This window comes from Bactrocera dorsalis, chromosome 3 (genome assembly GCF_023373825.1).
Source record: "Bactrocera dorsalis isolate Fly_Bdor chromosome 3, ASM2337382v1, whole genome shotgun sequence".
Lineage (NCBI taxonomy): Eukaryota > Metazoa > Arthropoda > Insecta > Diptera > Tephritidae > Bactrocera > Bactrocera dorsalis.
Window position 1 is genome coordinate 78,676,120 of NC_064305.1, and position 13,760 is coordinate 78,689,879.

The window sequence follows — 13,760 nt, forward strand, 5'->3', positions numbered from 1 at the left end:
CCAGTATGAGCTTATAATGAAAGCTCTAATAACTTAAATCCCACACAACGCTCTCCGAAACAATAAAATTGTAACGAGTTTTTAACAGAAATGAGCTCATTATTTAATTTTATAGCAAACAATTTATTTTTTAGTGCCAGAATTTTATTTCATTTTCCATTTAATGTAAACAACAGTAAGCACGGTCATTCGGCTGTGTTTATAGTCTTGTTTGAGGGCAATAAATCTGTACGTGTTTCATTCATTTATCACTTTGTTTATTCCACGCACGTCACTCAAATTCAGTCATATCAATCATAGGTGCAATAAAAACAACGAACTTGCGAACTTTTAAACGAAAAATAGATTTAATTTCGCGATGTGCTCTTTGAATGAAACCTGTTACATTGGACATACGAGCTTGTTTATGTTGTTGTTTTGGTTTGTGTGAGGGATAATAAAGGTTGAGATAAATATACAGACTGTAAAAATATATTTTTGTTAAAGTTGAAGATCTGTTTAATTTAATTTAGAGGAATAAAGTGAAAAAAGTGGATGGATATAGAAATCTCTAAATATTGTTGAAATCAGAAGTAATTGTGAAAGGATAATATCTATCTGTGACTAAGATTTCATTTCGAAAACAATTTTTGAATGACAGTAGTCGAAAGTTGTCAGATTGAAACTGTCACACGGATATCAAAACGCAACTGTCAAAATATTTAGAAGGTAACACTCAAACGAATGTCAGATAGACATGATGTATGATGATAACTGTCATGGGGATATCAAACAGCAGGCGTCAAATGAATGTCAGGTTACATCCACGGACATGGTTAGAATAACTACAGCAGCGTAATTCAAAAAATATCAAATTTTTCTTTAAAAATTTTTTCTGTGAGAAAAGATGTATAAAATGTTACTCATACGCCACGGTGCACACATACGAGTATTTTTCCCGTATTTTATGCTAATAAAAACTAATATTCTTTATGTAAATGGTTTCATAACAAACTTCCTTCAATCTGTCTTTGAATTGTTAATCATTTTTATTTGCTTTATTCTCAAAAACATTGTTTTGGAAACCCTCATTTGGCCACAACAGTGTTTCACCTACCATTCTACATTTTAACTGCGCGCATTTGAATTATACAGCAAGCACAATGATTGTGTTCACTTGCCTCTATTCCAGTCTATCCCACTGCACATATCATATTAGTTGTTTTAGTTTGTGCTGAAGCCGCAGGGAACGTTGGCTAAATATTCGGCAATACTACGGAATGTGAGCGGTCGCCAGCTGTGAGCGCAGCAGAGACAGAGACAGTAGTAAATGCACCGCGTTCCACCAATTTGCCTAACTTCCATTGGCTCGCTGTTTTGTGATTGTGCTTCACATATATTGTACCCAAGAGAAATTACCGTTATTTGTAATACATACACATACATATGTACACATGTGCATGCAAAGTGCAATGATTGTGTGGGTAAATGGCAGCAATTCAAATTTTTTTTTTATATTTCATATTTTCGCTGCACTCGCGGCACTTTTGCACATTTATTGCGTTTAATATTTGTGTTGCTATTTTAGTTTGCATAGAGATTTTTTGGTTGGACAGCACTAGGGGTTTGGCAAGTTGTGCTCTTAATTATAAGTGGTGTTATATAATGAATGTGCAATTACTTACAGCTCATTTTGTGGAAGTTATTTGAGATTAGGTTATGTAAGGTTAGGTTATTTGAGATCAGATTTTTGAATAGTAGAATTTATTTGAGTAATAGGAATTAGAAAACTAACTAAGGACTATCAGCTCGGACTTTTTTAAAAGTTCGAGTGACATATTTGAGCTTAGAGTGATCATTATCAGTGAGGTTAGTAAATTTAAGTAAAAATTAAGATGGAAAAGTTCCTGACACATAGATGGTGCCATTATAATTAAACCCTTAACTACCAACAGGCATGTGTATGGCTATGACAGCTGTCGGATCACTAGTTTGTGAATTCTATTCTTTTTAGTGCAGCAACTTTTTTATTGTGAAAAGAAAAATCGATAAAAATTAATTCTGCGAGTTGATAAAATATTACTTTTTGAAATACAGTTTAAGCAAAAACTTGGCTTGATGACGAGTTCCCGGAGACTGCTACAAAAAAAAATCAAACGTCGAGGATTGATATGCTAAGTTTGGACGGGGTGAAACGAGCACCGAAGACGGTGAACGCAGTGGACTCGTAAAAGTGGTTATTACCGACGATGAAAAAAGTCCACAAGATAATTTTGGAAAACTGTAAAGTGAAATTGTACAAGATAGCGGAGTCTGTGAAGATATCAACAGAACGTGTACAACATGTCATTCATGAATATTTCAGTATGAGAAGCTCTGTGCAAAATAGATCCTGCCTGAGCTCACTTTTGACCAAAAACAGCGACGATTTGATGATTCGGAGCAATTTTTGAAGATGTTCAAGCATTATAAACCCGAGTTTTTCCATCGATATGTGACAATGGATGTAATATGGCTCCAACAGATTACTCCGAAGTAAAACCGTCAGTAAAACTCGCTGAAAAACGTGGAAAAACGTACCAGTCGGCTAACAAGGTTTGAGATTAATTTTTGGTTGGCTATCATGAAAAAGGAAAGACCATTAACAGCGACTATACATGGTTTCTTTAGGCTGTTTGACAGACGAAATCGCCGAAAAACCAAGGCAATGCACCATGTCACAATTAGTGTAAAAATTACGGCAAAAAACCATGAATTGAACTTCGAATTGCTTCCGCATTCACCGTCCGGGCGAGTGCCTCACTAGACTTCTTGCGGTGAAGACGCCACAGATTAATTTAAGTATTGAATTGAACTAATGGACAATCTGTCATTTGGATTGACCAACTATTTCTAATTTTTTTCTTGGTCTCGTATATGAAATAAACATTGCAATCTATCAACAATGCTTGAAAAACTACTTGAAGTTTTCAAATTACACGTTTTGCAGATAGTTAAATTTAAAGTAAGTCAAAATAATACACATAGGCGTTTCTCGAACTATTTGTAGTATGTGTCTAGACTTTATTCAGCAAATATAGAAACCTATAAGGTTCAAACCTTGGCTGAAAAGTTTGAAGAACTACAATTTGAGATGTGAAAAATAGTAAGATTCCAGAAAGATATAAAGCCAAATTAACCATGACTTTCAAAATATCCGTATCAGCATGACTCACCACCATTAAGTGGTGATAAAGTGCTCAGCAATTGTAGCCACAATAAGACAGTAAAACAGCCAGTTTGCCGCCATGTTTGTAACATACAAAAGGAAACATCAGAGACCATATAAAGTATATATACAAATGATCAGCGTGAGGAGCTAAGTCGATTTGACGATATTTGTTTGTCTATCCAACCATTAGTGTAATATATATATCGTCCCTTAGTTTTTGAGATATAGAACTGAAATTTTTCTCTCGTCCTTTTCTCACCAAGAAGCTGCTAAGATGTCGGAACGACCGATACAGGAGCACTATAGCATTAGATGTCATACAAGCTAAAGGATTGTAATAAGCTGCTTGTATTGAAACATTTTTCATTTGATAAGATACTCGTATCTTGAAATTTTTCGCGTCTTCTTCCTCTCTTTTTGCATGTGTATAGCTTCGGTGCAGTCGAAGATAACATTTTTCTAGTTTTCTACTTTCTTAAATACATGAGTAACAAACATATTCACATGTTTAGCTTCGCTCCATAATCGAAAATGTTAAAGGGGTCAAAAGGTTGTAAACAAAAACATGAAAAGAGAATTTATTTTTTCCGTTATGCTTATTTCCTTCCTGTTCAGAACAAATTAATTAACCGTTTGTGCTAATTAAGTCACTGGCTACAATACAACGCTAGTTCATTATATTCCAATTATTAAAGCAATCACATTAATTAACGCACAAATACATACGCAAATATTTACAATCTGAAAATGAATGTGACTCACACTTACTATATAGTGGTACATGTGCATATACTTAAATAATATATGTTTATGCAGCAGGGGGAGTAAATACACATGCGCTCAATAAAAAAGTAAATATGTATATGTATGTGCATATGTATATGTACACACATATATAAGGTAAATATAAATAAAAAGCGTAAATGAAGAATAATAAATGTATGGCAGCACACACACATAATAATACAACAACTATACTACGAATTTCCTCACTAGTTCTGGTATATTTGGGGGATTATTCTGCTACTGAAAAGTTTTCTTGCATATTCTTCATTTTTTTTAAATATTTTTTTTTTTAACCCTCATTCGAAGCACACCTTAATTTAATTACTAGTTTTATTTCTTTTTATTGTATTTTCATAACATTGTTTTAGTGATTTCACTCTCTCTCTCTCTAGCTGATTTTACACAGTGGCACTTGTCTCTACCAAAGCCTCAACAAATTGTGAATTGTCAGTTTTTCGTTTGTTGGATTGTGTTAATTGAGATTTTATTTTTGCAAATTTTAGTTTTTCAAATTTTTTTATTTTTTTTTTTATTTTGTTGTTTATTGTGTACAATATTTTTGGCATTTATATTTCTGTTTGCTTATTCTGCTAGATTTTTATGGCACTTATTTATGCGAACTCTAATTTATTAGCAGCAGCGCGTGAACATCTTGATTTATTCACGTGCGCAGAATTGCAATTTCATTTTCGTTTTTATTTTTAATTTTAATAGCTTTCAATTCTCGAATTTTACTAGTTTTCTGCGAATGTTTGCAGATTTTATTTGTATAATTTATAGATCTTGCGATCATTTTCTCCACATTCATTTCACATTAAGAGCAAAGATGGTTCTTGATTGTTTGAAATATTGCGTCTAAACATTAAATCAGTTTCGATGGATAAACTTGCTTATTCGGTTTTATTCGATTTCGATGCGGAATGAATGACTAAACTCATAAAAAAATAATATTTTCAGTGATATATAAGAAAGCGGTAATATTTGCTTTATTTTAGGGTACTTTTGAAATTTTTTAGTAGCTATCATAGTGGCAATTAAAATAATCTGCGAAAATCTTATGGGAACAAAGTTGGAAAATCATAGATATTTATAACTAAACTCTTACGAAGAACTTGAGAAACATCTTTGATAGAAATATATATCTTGATAGCTCAATACTGAGAAGGATTGAGAAGGTTGCCTTATATTGCTACGACGGAGTGATTGAGAAGCATTGAATATTTTTTTATGATGTAATTTCCTCTTCGAAAGCGCACAGTAAAGCCATGCTCCGTAAACAGCTCGAACGTGCCCAAAGAAGGGCTTTCATTGGCAGCAGGGTTGCACTACGTACAATACCAACGATAGTACTTAATATGATTTTACACTTAACAGCCGGTAGGTACATTGCTGCGTTAGTTGCTATCAGACTAACCGGACACATTAAGGGCCCTATAAACCGACATTCCATAAGCTTCTATCACTTCAACTACATCCCTAACAACATGGACGCCGTCACGGAACCTATTTCTAGTTGTATATTACAGCACATGCACAGGGATATATGGGTGGTTTGGAACCGCTGTAGAAGAGGTGTAGTGAGCTTTTTCGCGGGTTGTTCGAAGCTTAAGGAGACTGTTATAGGAAGAGTTTTTCATTTTGAGCTCTCATTGAACCCTTTGCTTCAGACTTCCAGATCACTTTTTTGCCTTTTTAACAGAAGTGGCTGAAGTTAAAGTAGCAGCAACAGTACTGCTCCAAATTGCAACAACTACTTAGCTCAGTCGCAATGCAGGCCTCGAGCTCGTGTTGACAGTCGAGTGAAACTAGTGTGGAAGTAACCGGAACAAACCCGGATTTATTATCCAATCAAAGACTGTCAACTGGGTAGAATTCTGCCGCTACAATAACAATAACAGTAGTGTGAAAATGTACAAATCATTAGCAGTGGCATCAAGCTACTTCCATATTAGACTTGGTTGGATGAATAATCACAGTGATAAAGACGATGAGCCTCTAAGGCAGGGCACACTTAACAAAATACAGCTTAGAAATCCGTTCTTGCCCTCTTGTATTTCGGACACCTTGCGTGTGCTTAGAAAGCGTTAGTCAACAGCTAGCAAATGTGCGCTTGCGAAAACTTTCTACATCAATGTGGAACGTAAGAGTTCTATAAATTACTTGCTCTTGGCAAGGTCTTAATAGTGCGAGTTCAAACCAGAAACTGGCCTTTTGGCACCCATGGAAGAAGATAAGGGGAAAAGAACTGAAAATTTTTTCCGCTTTAGTCAGACTAAGTTTACAGCTCCTAGGTTGTCATACCTTCTACGAAACAGGCGAATTGGCTGGAAGTGAAACTGAATTGATCGATAAACTTGTGGCAGACTCAAGATGCATTGTCGATATGTGATAGTTCTATTGATCCTTTCTTAGTAGCTTTAGGTATGACAACGCACCGTCATTAGCTATTCAGGGATTATTCGTTCGAATTTTTCCGATTAAAGCAATTTTTTCCGACATGATTGGCGAAGTTACGGGTTTCCATGACAATATCAATCTCCAGATGCTAACTATTTCCAGCAGAATGGCATTATTTACATTCGTATCTACTTCTTGTATATTTATTTCGATCTGCCCAGTTAACTTTGGATTGGAAGTCCCATATCTTAGCCCTTCCATAATTGTTTATAAAACCTTTTCTATGTAATATTGGAGTACTTTCGAAAATAAATATTAAAAAAAAAAATTCTGTAAAATTTAAAATACCCAAAAGAGCATCAAAATATTGTAAAAATATGAACAAAGAAACGCTTTGATACGCAATACTCTGCACATGTATATGCCAGCCCGCAAATGCCACCAAAAACGGCGCAAATTATGAATTCGCATGGTTTTCAGCTTCTTATGGCTCTTTTTGCTTTTTATAAGCGGCTTTTATAAAAATTAAAATCTGCCCATGCAACGTTTTTTCATTTTTTTTTTTTGTTTGTCTTTTGCGTTATGCGCGTTTTTCCACCCTTCTGGCGTCGACTGAGTGAATGATGACATGCAAACTAAGGATTTCATGTTTTTCGCTTGTTTCGTTTGCATTTGCACTTGAGTTCACCAAAAAAATATACACAGCATGTTTTTCAACAAAACTAACGATTGCGGATTTTACAAGCTTTTGTCTCGCGTCGTAAAAAATCAATAATTGAAAATATGAATTATTTGTGGATTTCAAGGACACGCCGCAAGGCTTAGTTGGTTTTTGGCATAAATCCTTCGGAGCCGAATGCCAGGCATTTTTAATTTTTGGCAGCGGCTTTTGGCGCAAATTATTATCGTAAATCATTTAATGCAACAAAAATGCTGAAATGTTCGCTGGCTTTTGATATTTGTTACTAACGTATAGGCTGAGTTCGAAGAGGTTACTCATACGCCAAGGAGAGTGAAGTTGTACGATTTTTTATAGAGAAATTTTTAGTTTTTAGAAAGAGTTTTCTGTTTTTGTAAAGCTTTAAATTGTTTTCATACATCTTTTAGTCTAAAAAAAAGTGCAACAAAAACAATGAAAGTGTGGAGTAAGTAAGGGTTACTCATACGCCATGGTGACCCATACGAAATATAAATAATTCTATAAAACAACATTTTGTTTTGGAAAAAGCATGATATTTTTTACATATTTTTCAAACTTAAGTCGTACTTATGGAAATGGAGTTATATAACGGTTCTAGTAAAACCAATTGAATCTTAGGAATAAACATTAGGTTATATTTTTAATTATAATAGACTCGAACTAAGTTCAATTTTAGATGAAAACAGTAAAAAACGTGAACTTCGGCTGCAGCGAAGCTATAATACTCTTCAAAGCAGAATTCCTTACAACATAACATGGTATAAGAAGTTCTTATTAAAGATTTTGTTTGATAAGTTTGTATGGCAGCTATATGCTATGGTGTTTCGATCTGATTAATATGTTGGGATCTTATAATGTTGCTATCAACAATAACCTGTGCCAAATTTAGTGCTGATAACTTGTCAAATAAAAAAGTTTTCCATACAAGAACTTAATTTTCATCGGCCAGCTTGTACTACATTGTACGATCTGACTAATTTGGTAGGTTGTAGCATAGGTAGATTATAATATTGATAAAAATTTCCCGTCAATAATACAAAAAGTACAACACAATTGCCAAAAAATATGAAAAAGTTGAGTAAAGAAATGTTGCGCATACGCCATGGCGGAAAATATGAATATTTTTTAAACTTTTTTGTCTTTAGTATAACTAGAGGGGATCAATATATAATAAATAACATAAAAAAACATTAAATTAACTTGTTAAACATAATTTTTGTACGAAAACACTCTAAACAATATCCAATACTAAACTCCACAGAAAATCAATTACATTAAACACTCACCTTAAAAATTCAGCAACTATGCCCTTGGTCATAATATACATCAAACTTTCTTAGTCAAACCTATAACTTGACTTTCTTCTACTCTTTTTTACTTTCATATTCTACACAAATACAAATAAAGGCGTCATCAATCGTGGCGATTCGTTTCGACGTCGCCGCTCGCGCAGCAACAGTTTGGCACCGGTGAGCCCCATACACCCGCGTCTGGGCGGCGGTGGCGGCATTGGCGGCAGTGTTGGTGGTGGCATTAATGGCGATTACACGGGCGCACAGGATGAGCCGCAACAACAGCAGCCGGTCGAAGTGTTTCGCGTAGAAATGCTCGGTGCATCTGGCGTTGGCAAACAGGCGTTGATCCAGCAATTTCGAACGTCAGACTGCATTAATGCATACGATGGACCAGGTGAGTGCAAGATGGTGGCAAAAAATAAATAAAAAATGTAGTTTAAGAAATTTAAGTAAAATTGGAGAAAAACATAGAAAATTAGTTGGTTCAAAAATCTCAAGTATTGAGAATTGATAAGGGAATTATTGAATCTAATATATAGTCAAAAAAAAATTCTTTTCAATATCAGTGTATGATAACCAATATATACCCAATATATAACCAATATATAACTAATTTATAACCAAAACTCAAATCTTATGAAAAGTGATGTTAAGTTATTTTGCATTTTAGGTGACGATATGTAAGTAACAACAAGAAAAAAATAACTTCGACCTTACGCAAGTTATAATGTGCTTCACAGGTGCAGTTTATATGGCAGCTATAAGAAATAGTGGCTCCATCTGAACTATTTGTTCCTGAATCTTACCTTTGGCTTAGATAATAATTTATGCTAAATTTCGTGAAGATACATAGTCAAATGAAAAAGTTTTTCATACAAGGACTTGATTTTGAGCGTTCAATTTGTATGGCAGCTATATGCTATAGTGGCCCGATCTGAACAATTTTTTCGAAAATGGTATATTTCTCTTAGCAAATAATTCACGCCGAATTTCATGAAGATATCTTCTCAAATAGACAAGTTCTCCATACAAAATCCAGATTATGGTTGATAGTTTCTAAGTTCATGTAGTCCGATGACAGCTTTTTGGTGCCAGAAAAAATAAAATGGTCAAATCCAGCTAAGAATCGTTAAGATATTGTTTCGATGTCGAAACTAAGTCACTCATGCATATGTATATATTAATTTTTTATTTTTCAAACATGTCTCATAAATCTCATGGAACTTTCCGCATAGACAGCTAAAATATTGTATCAATAGCTTAAAATATCAACAATTTTCGAAATAATATTAATATTAGCATTTTTGGTATGCTAAAAGCACCCACAACTTTAAAAAAGCAAGCAACACGAACAAAAACCCGCAAAACCACAATGAAAATTTCATTTCCATTGGATTCTATTAAAACTAAACAAAATTTTAATTGCCATAAATTCTAATGCCACATGCAATACCGTTTTGTAGCTGTGAATTTTGTGAGCCAATATAAATCAAAAATAATTTCACTTAACACCTGACGCCACCGCAGCCAAGCGAATGCATATACCGTTATGAAAATGTATATACCGTGAGCAGCTGCGACTACTAATGCCACTTAAACCCAACACCCACCAGCCACATAATGCGCGCCGCACAAAATTGCCACACACAGAGTGTGCTGAGGATATCCACACTGCAACTGGAAATTGAATCACAAATCTGGCACACGCACACACATACATATGCATGGTGGCGCATGTGAATGTTGGCAATGAAAAATAATTTGATTAAATTGTCACTCATACGCCCGGGTGTGGCTGACTGCCGCTGGTTGTGGTCATTGCATTATCAACGCACCGCTGTTAAGCATATTTAATTTTAATACAGTATAATTGCTAGCGTAACTATACATGTGTATGGGTGTGTGTCTGTATATAGTGTATGAGAATGCGTATGTATGTATATAAGTGTATATGTGCGTGTGGATTTTTTGCTTGCTGAGTCAGTGACGCGTTGACCAGACAACTGTTGCAGTGGTTTATGGACGAACGCCTCGTTTTCAGCTGCAGAGATTGCCTGTCAGGCACACACAAACACACACGTACATACATAGATACATATATACATGCATACATGTGGCATATAAAATGCATCTGCTGTTATTTTCATGCAAATTATCCACCACAGTAATCAATTTATCAATTACTCAACCGCAAGATTTATGTGCACAAATTGGCGTGCTGCTGTGGCGACATACTTATATACCGGTATAGATAGTATTATATATATAACAGCAGTGACCACAAGTGAAGAGACTCTGGCTGAGCAGTCAATTTTCAGGCAATTTAGTCACTTTTTTCATATCCGACAAATGTTTTTGTACATTTTCCCATCATTATTGTTATTGTTGCTGTATTTCTTGTAAAAAGAAATCATTAATTTTCGCTGTGTAAACAAATCAGCGTATGTCACTCACTACTTTGAAGGTCATGAGATTTTGTCACACCTTTTGGCACTTTGGACTTCTTCCTCTGTTCTGATAAAAAAGTTCTTTCTAGCTCTGCTAAAAATGTCTCCCCATTTTTCTTTTCTTTAATAATTTTTCTAATTTCATACCACGAAAGTTTTATTTTATTTTTCCTTTGCAGAATGCGACGTTGCGGAGCAGAATATTTCAATAATTCTAAATGGCATCGAATCGGAATTGAAGTTCTCCACGGGACAACAGGATAACAAGGTGAGTGCAGTGGTGCAGGACGCCTTTGTAATAAGCTAATTGAGTGTGATATTGTGAGCGCTGAAAGCGTTTATATAACGAAAAGGTGTGGAAATTGCAAGAGCAAGCAGTTTCGTGATTGCTTTCATTTGACTGTCGAATGAGTTCAGTGTTTTGCTGAATTGACGCTAATTGATTGCGATTCGGTGAATTCGACAGTGATTGGAAAGCGATTGCAAAGAGAAGGTGGGTACAATTGAGAGCTTGCTTGTTAGTTTCTTGTAATATTATGAAATAAACGACTGAAGAAACCTGGTGCAAGCATAATATTATTTTCAAAAAGATTTTTTTTAAAGGGTTATATAACCATTTTGCAACAGGTTGCTGCTGAGTAAAATAGTTTTGATCATGGTTGTTTGTATCACCTAAAAGTAATCGATTTTGATATAGGGTTATATACCTGTATATAAATGATCACGATGATGAACGAAATAAAATCCGGGTGACTATCGGTTGGCTATCAGTACAAGCTATAATATATGTATATCGTGATGAAACTTGGTACACAAGAAGTTCGGTAACATAAATGTATTTGCAACACCGCTTACGACAATAAGAAAAAATCGAAAAATAACACCACTCACCCCAATTATACCAATAAATCAAAAAAAACAATGTCAATGACATACAATTTTACACCCAAAATGGTACAAGAGGGCTTAAATGAAGTTGGTATCAGAAAAAATGTGGACTAGGTTGTAGACTTGGCTATATGTAAACAAAAAGGTCCCCATAAAATGTAAACAAAAGAGTCAGTGACTCAAAATCTAAAAAATGGTTGTTGACTTTGCTAAAAGTAAGCAATGGTTGTGAAATTGGCTAAACGCAAACAAAGCAGTCATTGAACTCATAGTCTAAACAAAAGCTTTATCGACCTCATGAAATGTAAACAAAAGGGTCAATGACCTAAACTGTAAACAATTGCGGTTGTGAACTTGGCCAAACGTAAACCAAAATGTCATTAGTCTCATAAAATTAAAAAAAAATTGTTATTGACATCGGCAAAACGTAAACATTTAAGGTAATTGACCTCCTAATGTAAACCTAGGGGTTTATGATCCCGTAAGATCTCAATAAAGCGGTCAGTGACCCTTGTAAACAATGGTTTTTGACTTGGCTAAATGTAAACAAAATACATTTAAAAATTCGATCCCAAAAACAAAACTCGGTTTTCGTTTTATTGAGAGCTCCAAGCACTTTATGCTCGTCAGCCATTCAGACTGATGTTATAAGAAAAACTTTACACTTGACACACCAGGATTCTCAAGTCAAGCTTAGCTTAATGTAGATTTCTTTGTAATTCTTTAAAGCTAAGTAACCACGAAGCATCATACAAAAGCTATAAATAAAAGTATATACATTTGCCGGAAATTGACCAGAAACCTGTAAATTTTGCCAAAACGAGAAAAGTGGATCATTACCTATGCACTCAATTCTCATTGGCTCAGCAGTTTGTTACATTTTTTTTTGTTGGAAATATGCATAGTTTGTGCCTTTCAAATTACTATTCTAAAACTACTTCGGGCAAAGCATGGCTGAAACTACACTGATAAATGAAAAATGGAAGAAATCTCGCACACGCCTGAAAATCACAACTGCATGCGAGCAACCTGTTGACCGATTTTGCGAATTTTGTCATTTTCAAATGGCTTTGCACTTGTCTGTCCCTCCAATAATGACACACCTGTCAAAATTATCGACCCTTCAAACCAAATTTCCGTTTGCCATTTATCGCAATGTGTCCACTCGCTTTTCACTGGCGGGCATACACAAGCACATATGCTAATCACAAAAGCCAAAGCAAACAGCTGTCGACAACAAAAGCAATAAGAGCAACCAAAGCACATACAGCACGCATCAACGTTGACAGTTGAGGATTAACAAATGTCTGTGTGTGTGTATTACAAAATACATACCACCTCGCATATTGCGAAGCCAGCAAAACAAAGTAGCAAGCCCCACAGCGCTTTGGTGGTCGCAAATATTTGGCAAAATGCGTTTGGTAACTCGCGGTGAATGCATTTGAGGGGTAAGGCAGAAGTATGTGCTTTTGCGCTTTGTAATTCTCGTGGTTTATCAAACTCGCGTATCCAGTTATGTGTGAAATATCAAGTTGAGTTGAAACTCACTTGCGCATTAACTGTCAGCTACCAGTGAATAATGAATACCTTTATGCACAAACACACCTACTTCGATATACGAGGTATAATTTTTAGGTTTTGAAACTGTCAAATATTTTATTTTGATTTAAAACACTGAATGAGAGTAAATAAGTAGTCTAGCGCTTAGGTTTCATATACGTGGCTCTTCTCATTAAACTTCTTATCTCGAGATCACAAAACGGCAAAATCACATGAAGCAACAGACTCAAAGCTTTCGACTATGAATAACCTAATTATTGATGAATCCTAACATAAAAATATAAAGAGAGACTGTCGCAGACGAGAAGCATTTCAATGGCAGCGTGTTGGATCGCATAACCTCTGCAGCTGTTTCGAAAACATCACCGACATTAGTTTGAGGAGCACTCTTTTTTAAATTTTTCTTATCGAATTCTTAAAAATATGTTCCAAGGTAAAGAACTTGTCCTTTGCTTCAAAACTAGCATAAGTTTCGGGGAACAGCTCTTCATTTCTGA

The 13,760-nt window shown here is 35.0% G+C and overlaps 1 protein-coding gene across 3 annotated transcripts in view; it reads left to right on the plus strand.

Annotated features, from left to right (window-relative positions):
- LOC105234256 (GTP-binding protein RAD) overlaps positions 1-13,760 on the plus strand; it is a 140,066-nt gene that overhangs the window by 115,230 nt on the left and 11,076 nt on the right. For all 3 annotated transcript variants that reach the window (XM_049453816.1, XM_049453817.1, XM_049453818.1), the window contains 2 exons: positions 8,481-8,762; positions 10,995-11,083. In XM_049453816.1, the coding sequence (XP_049309773.1) occupies positions 8,481-8,762; positions 10,995-11,083 (371 nt within the window). The remainder of the gene's footprint in view (positions 1-8,480; positions 8,763-10,994; positions 11,084-13,760) is intronic.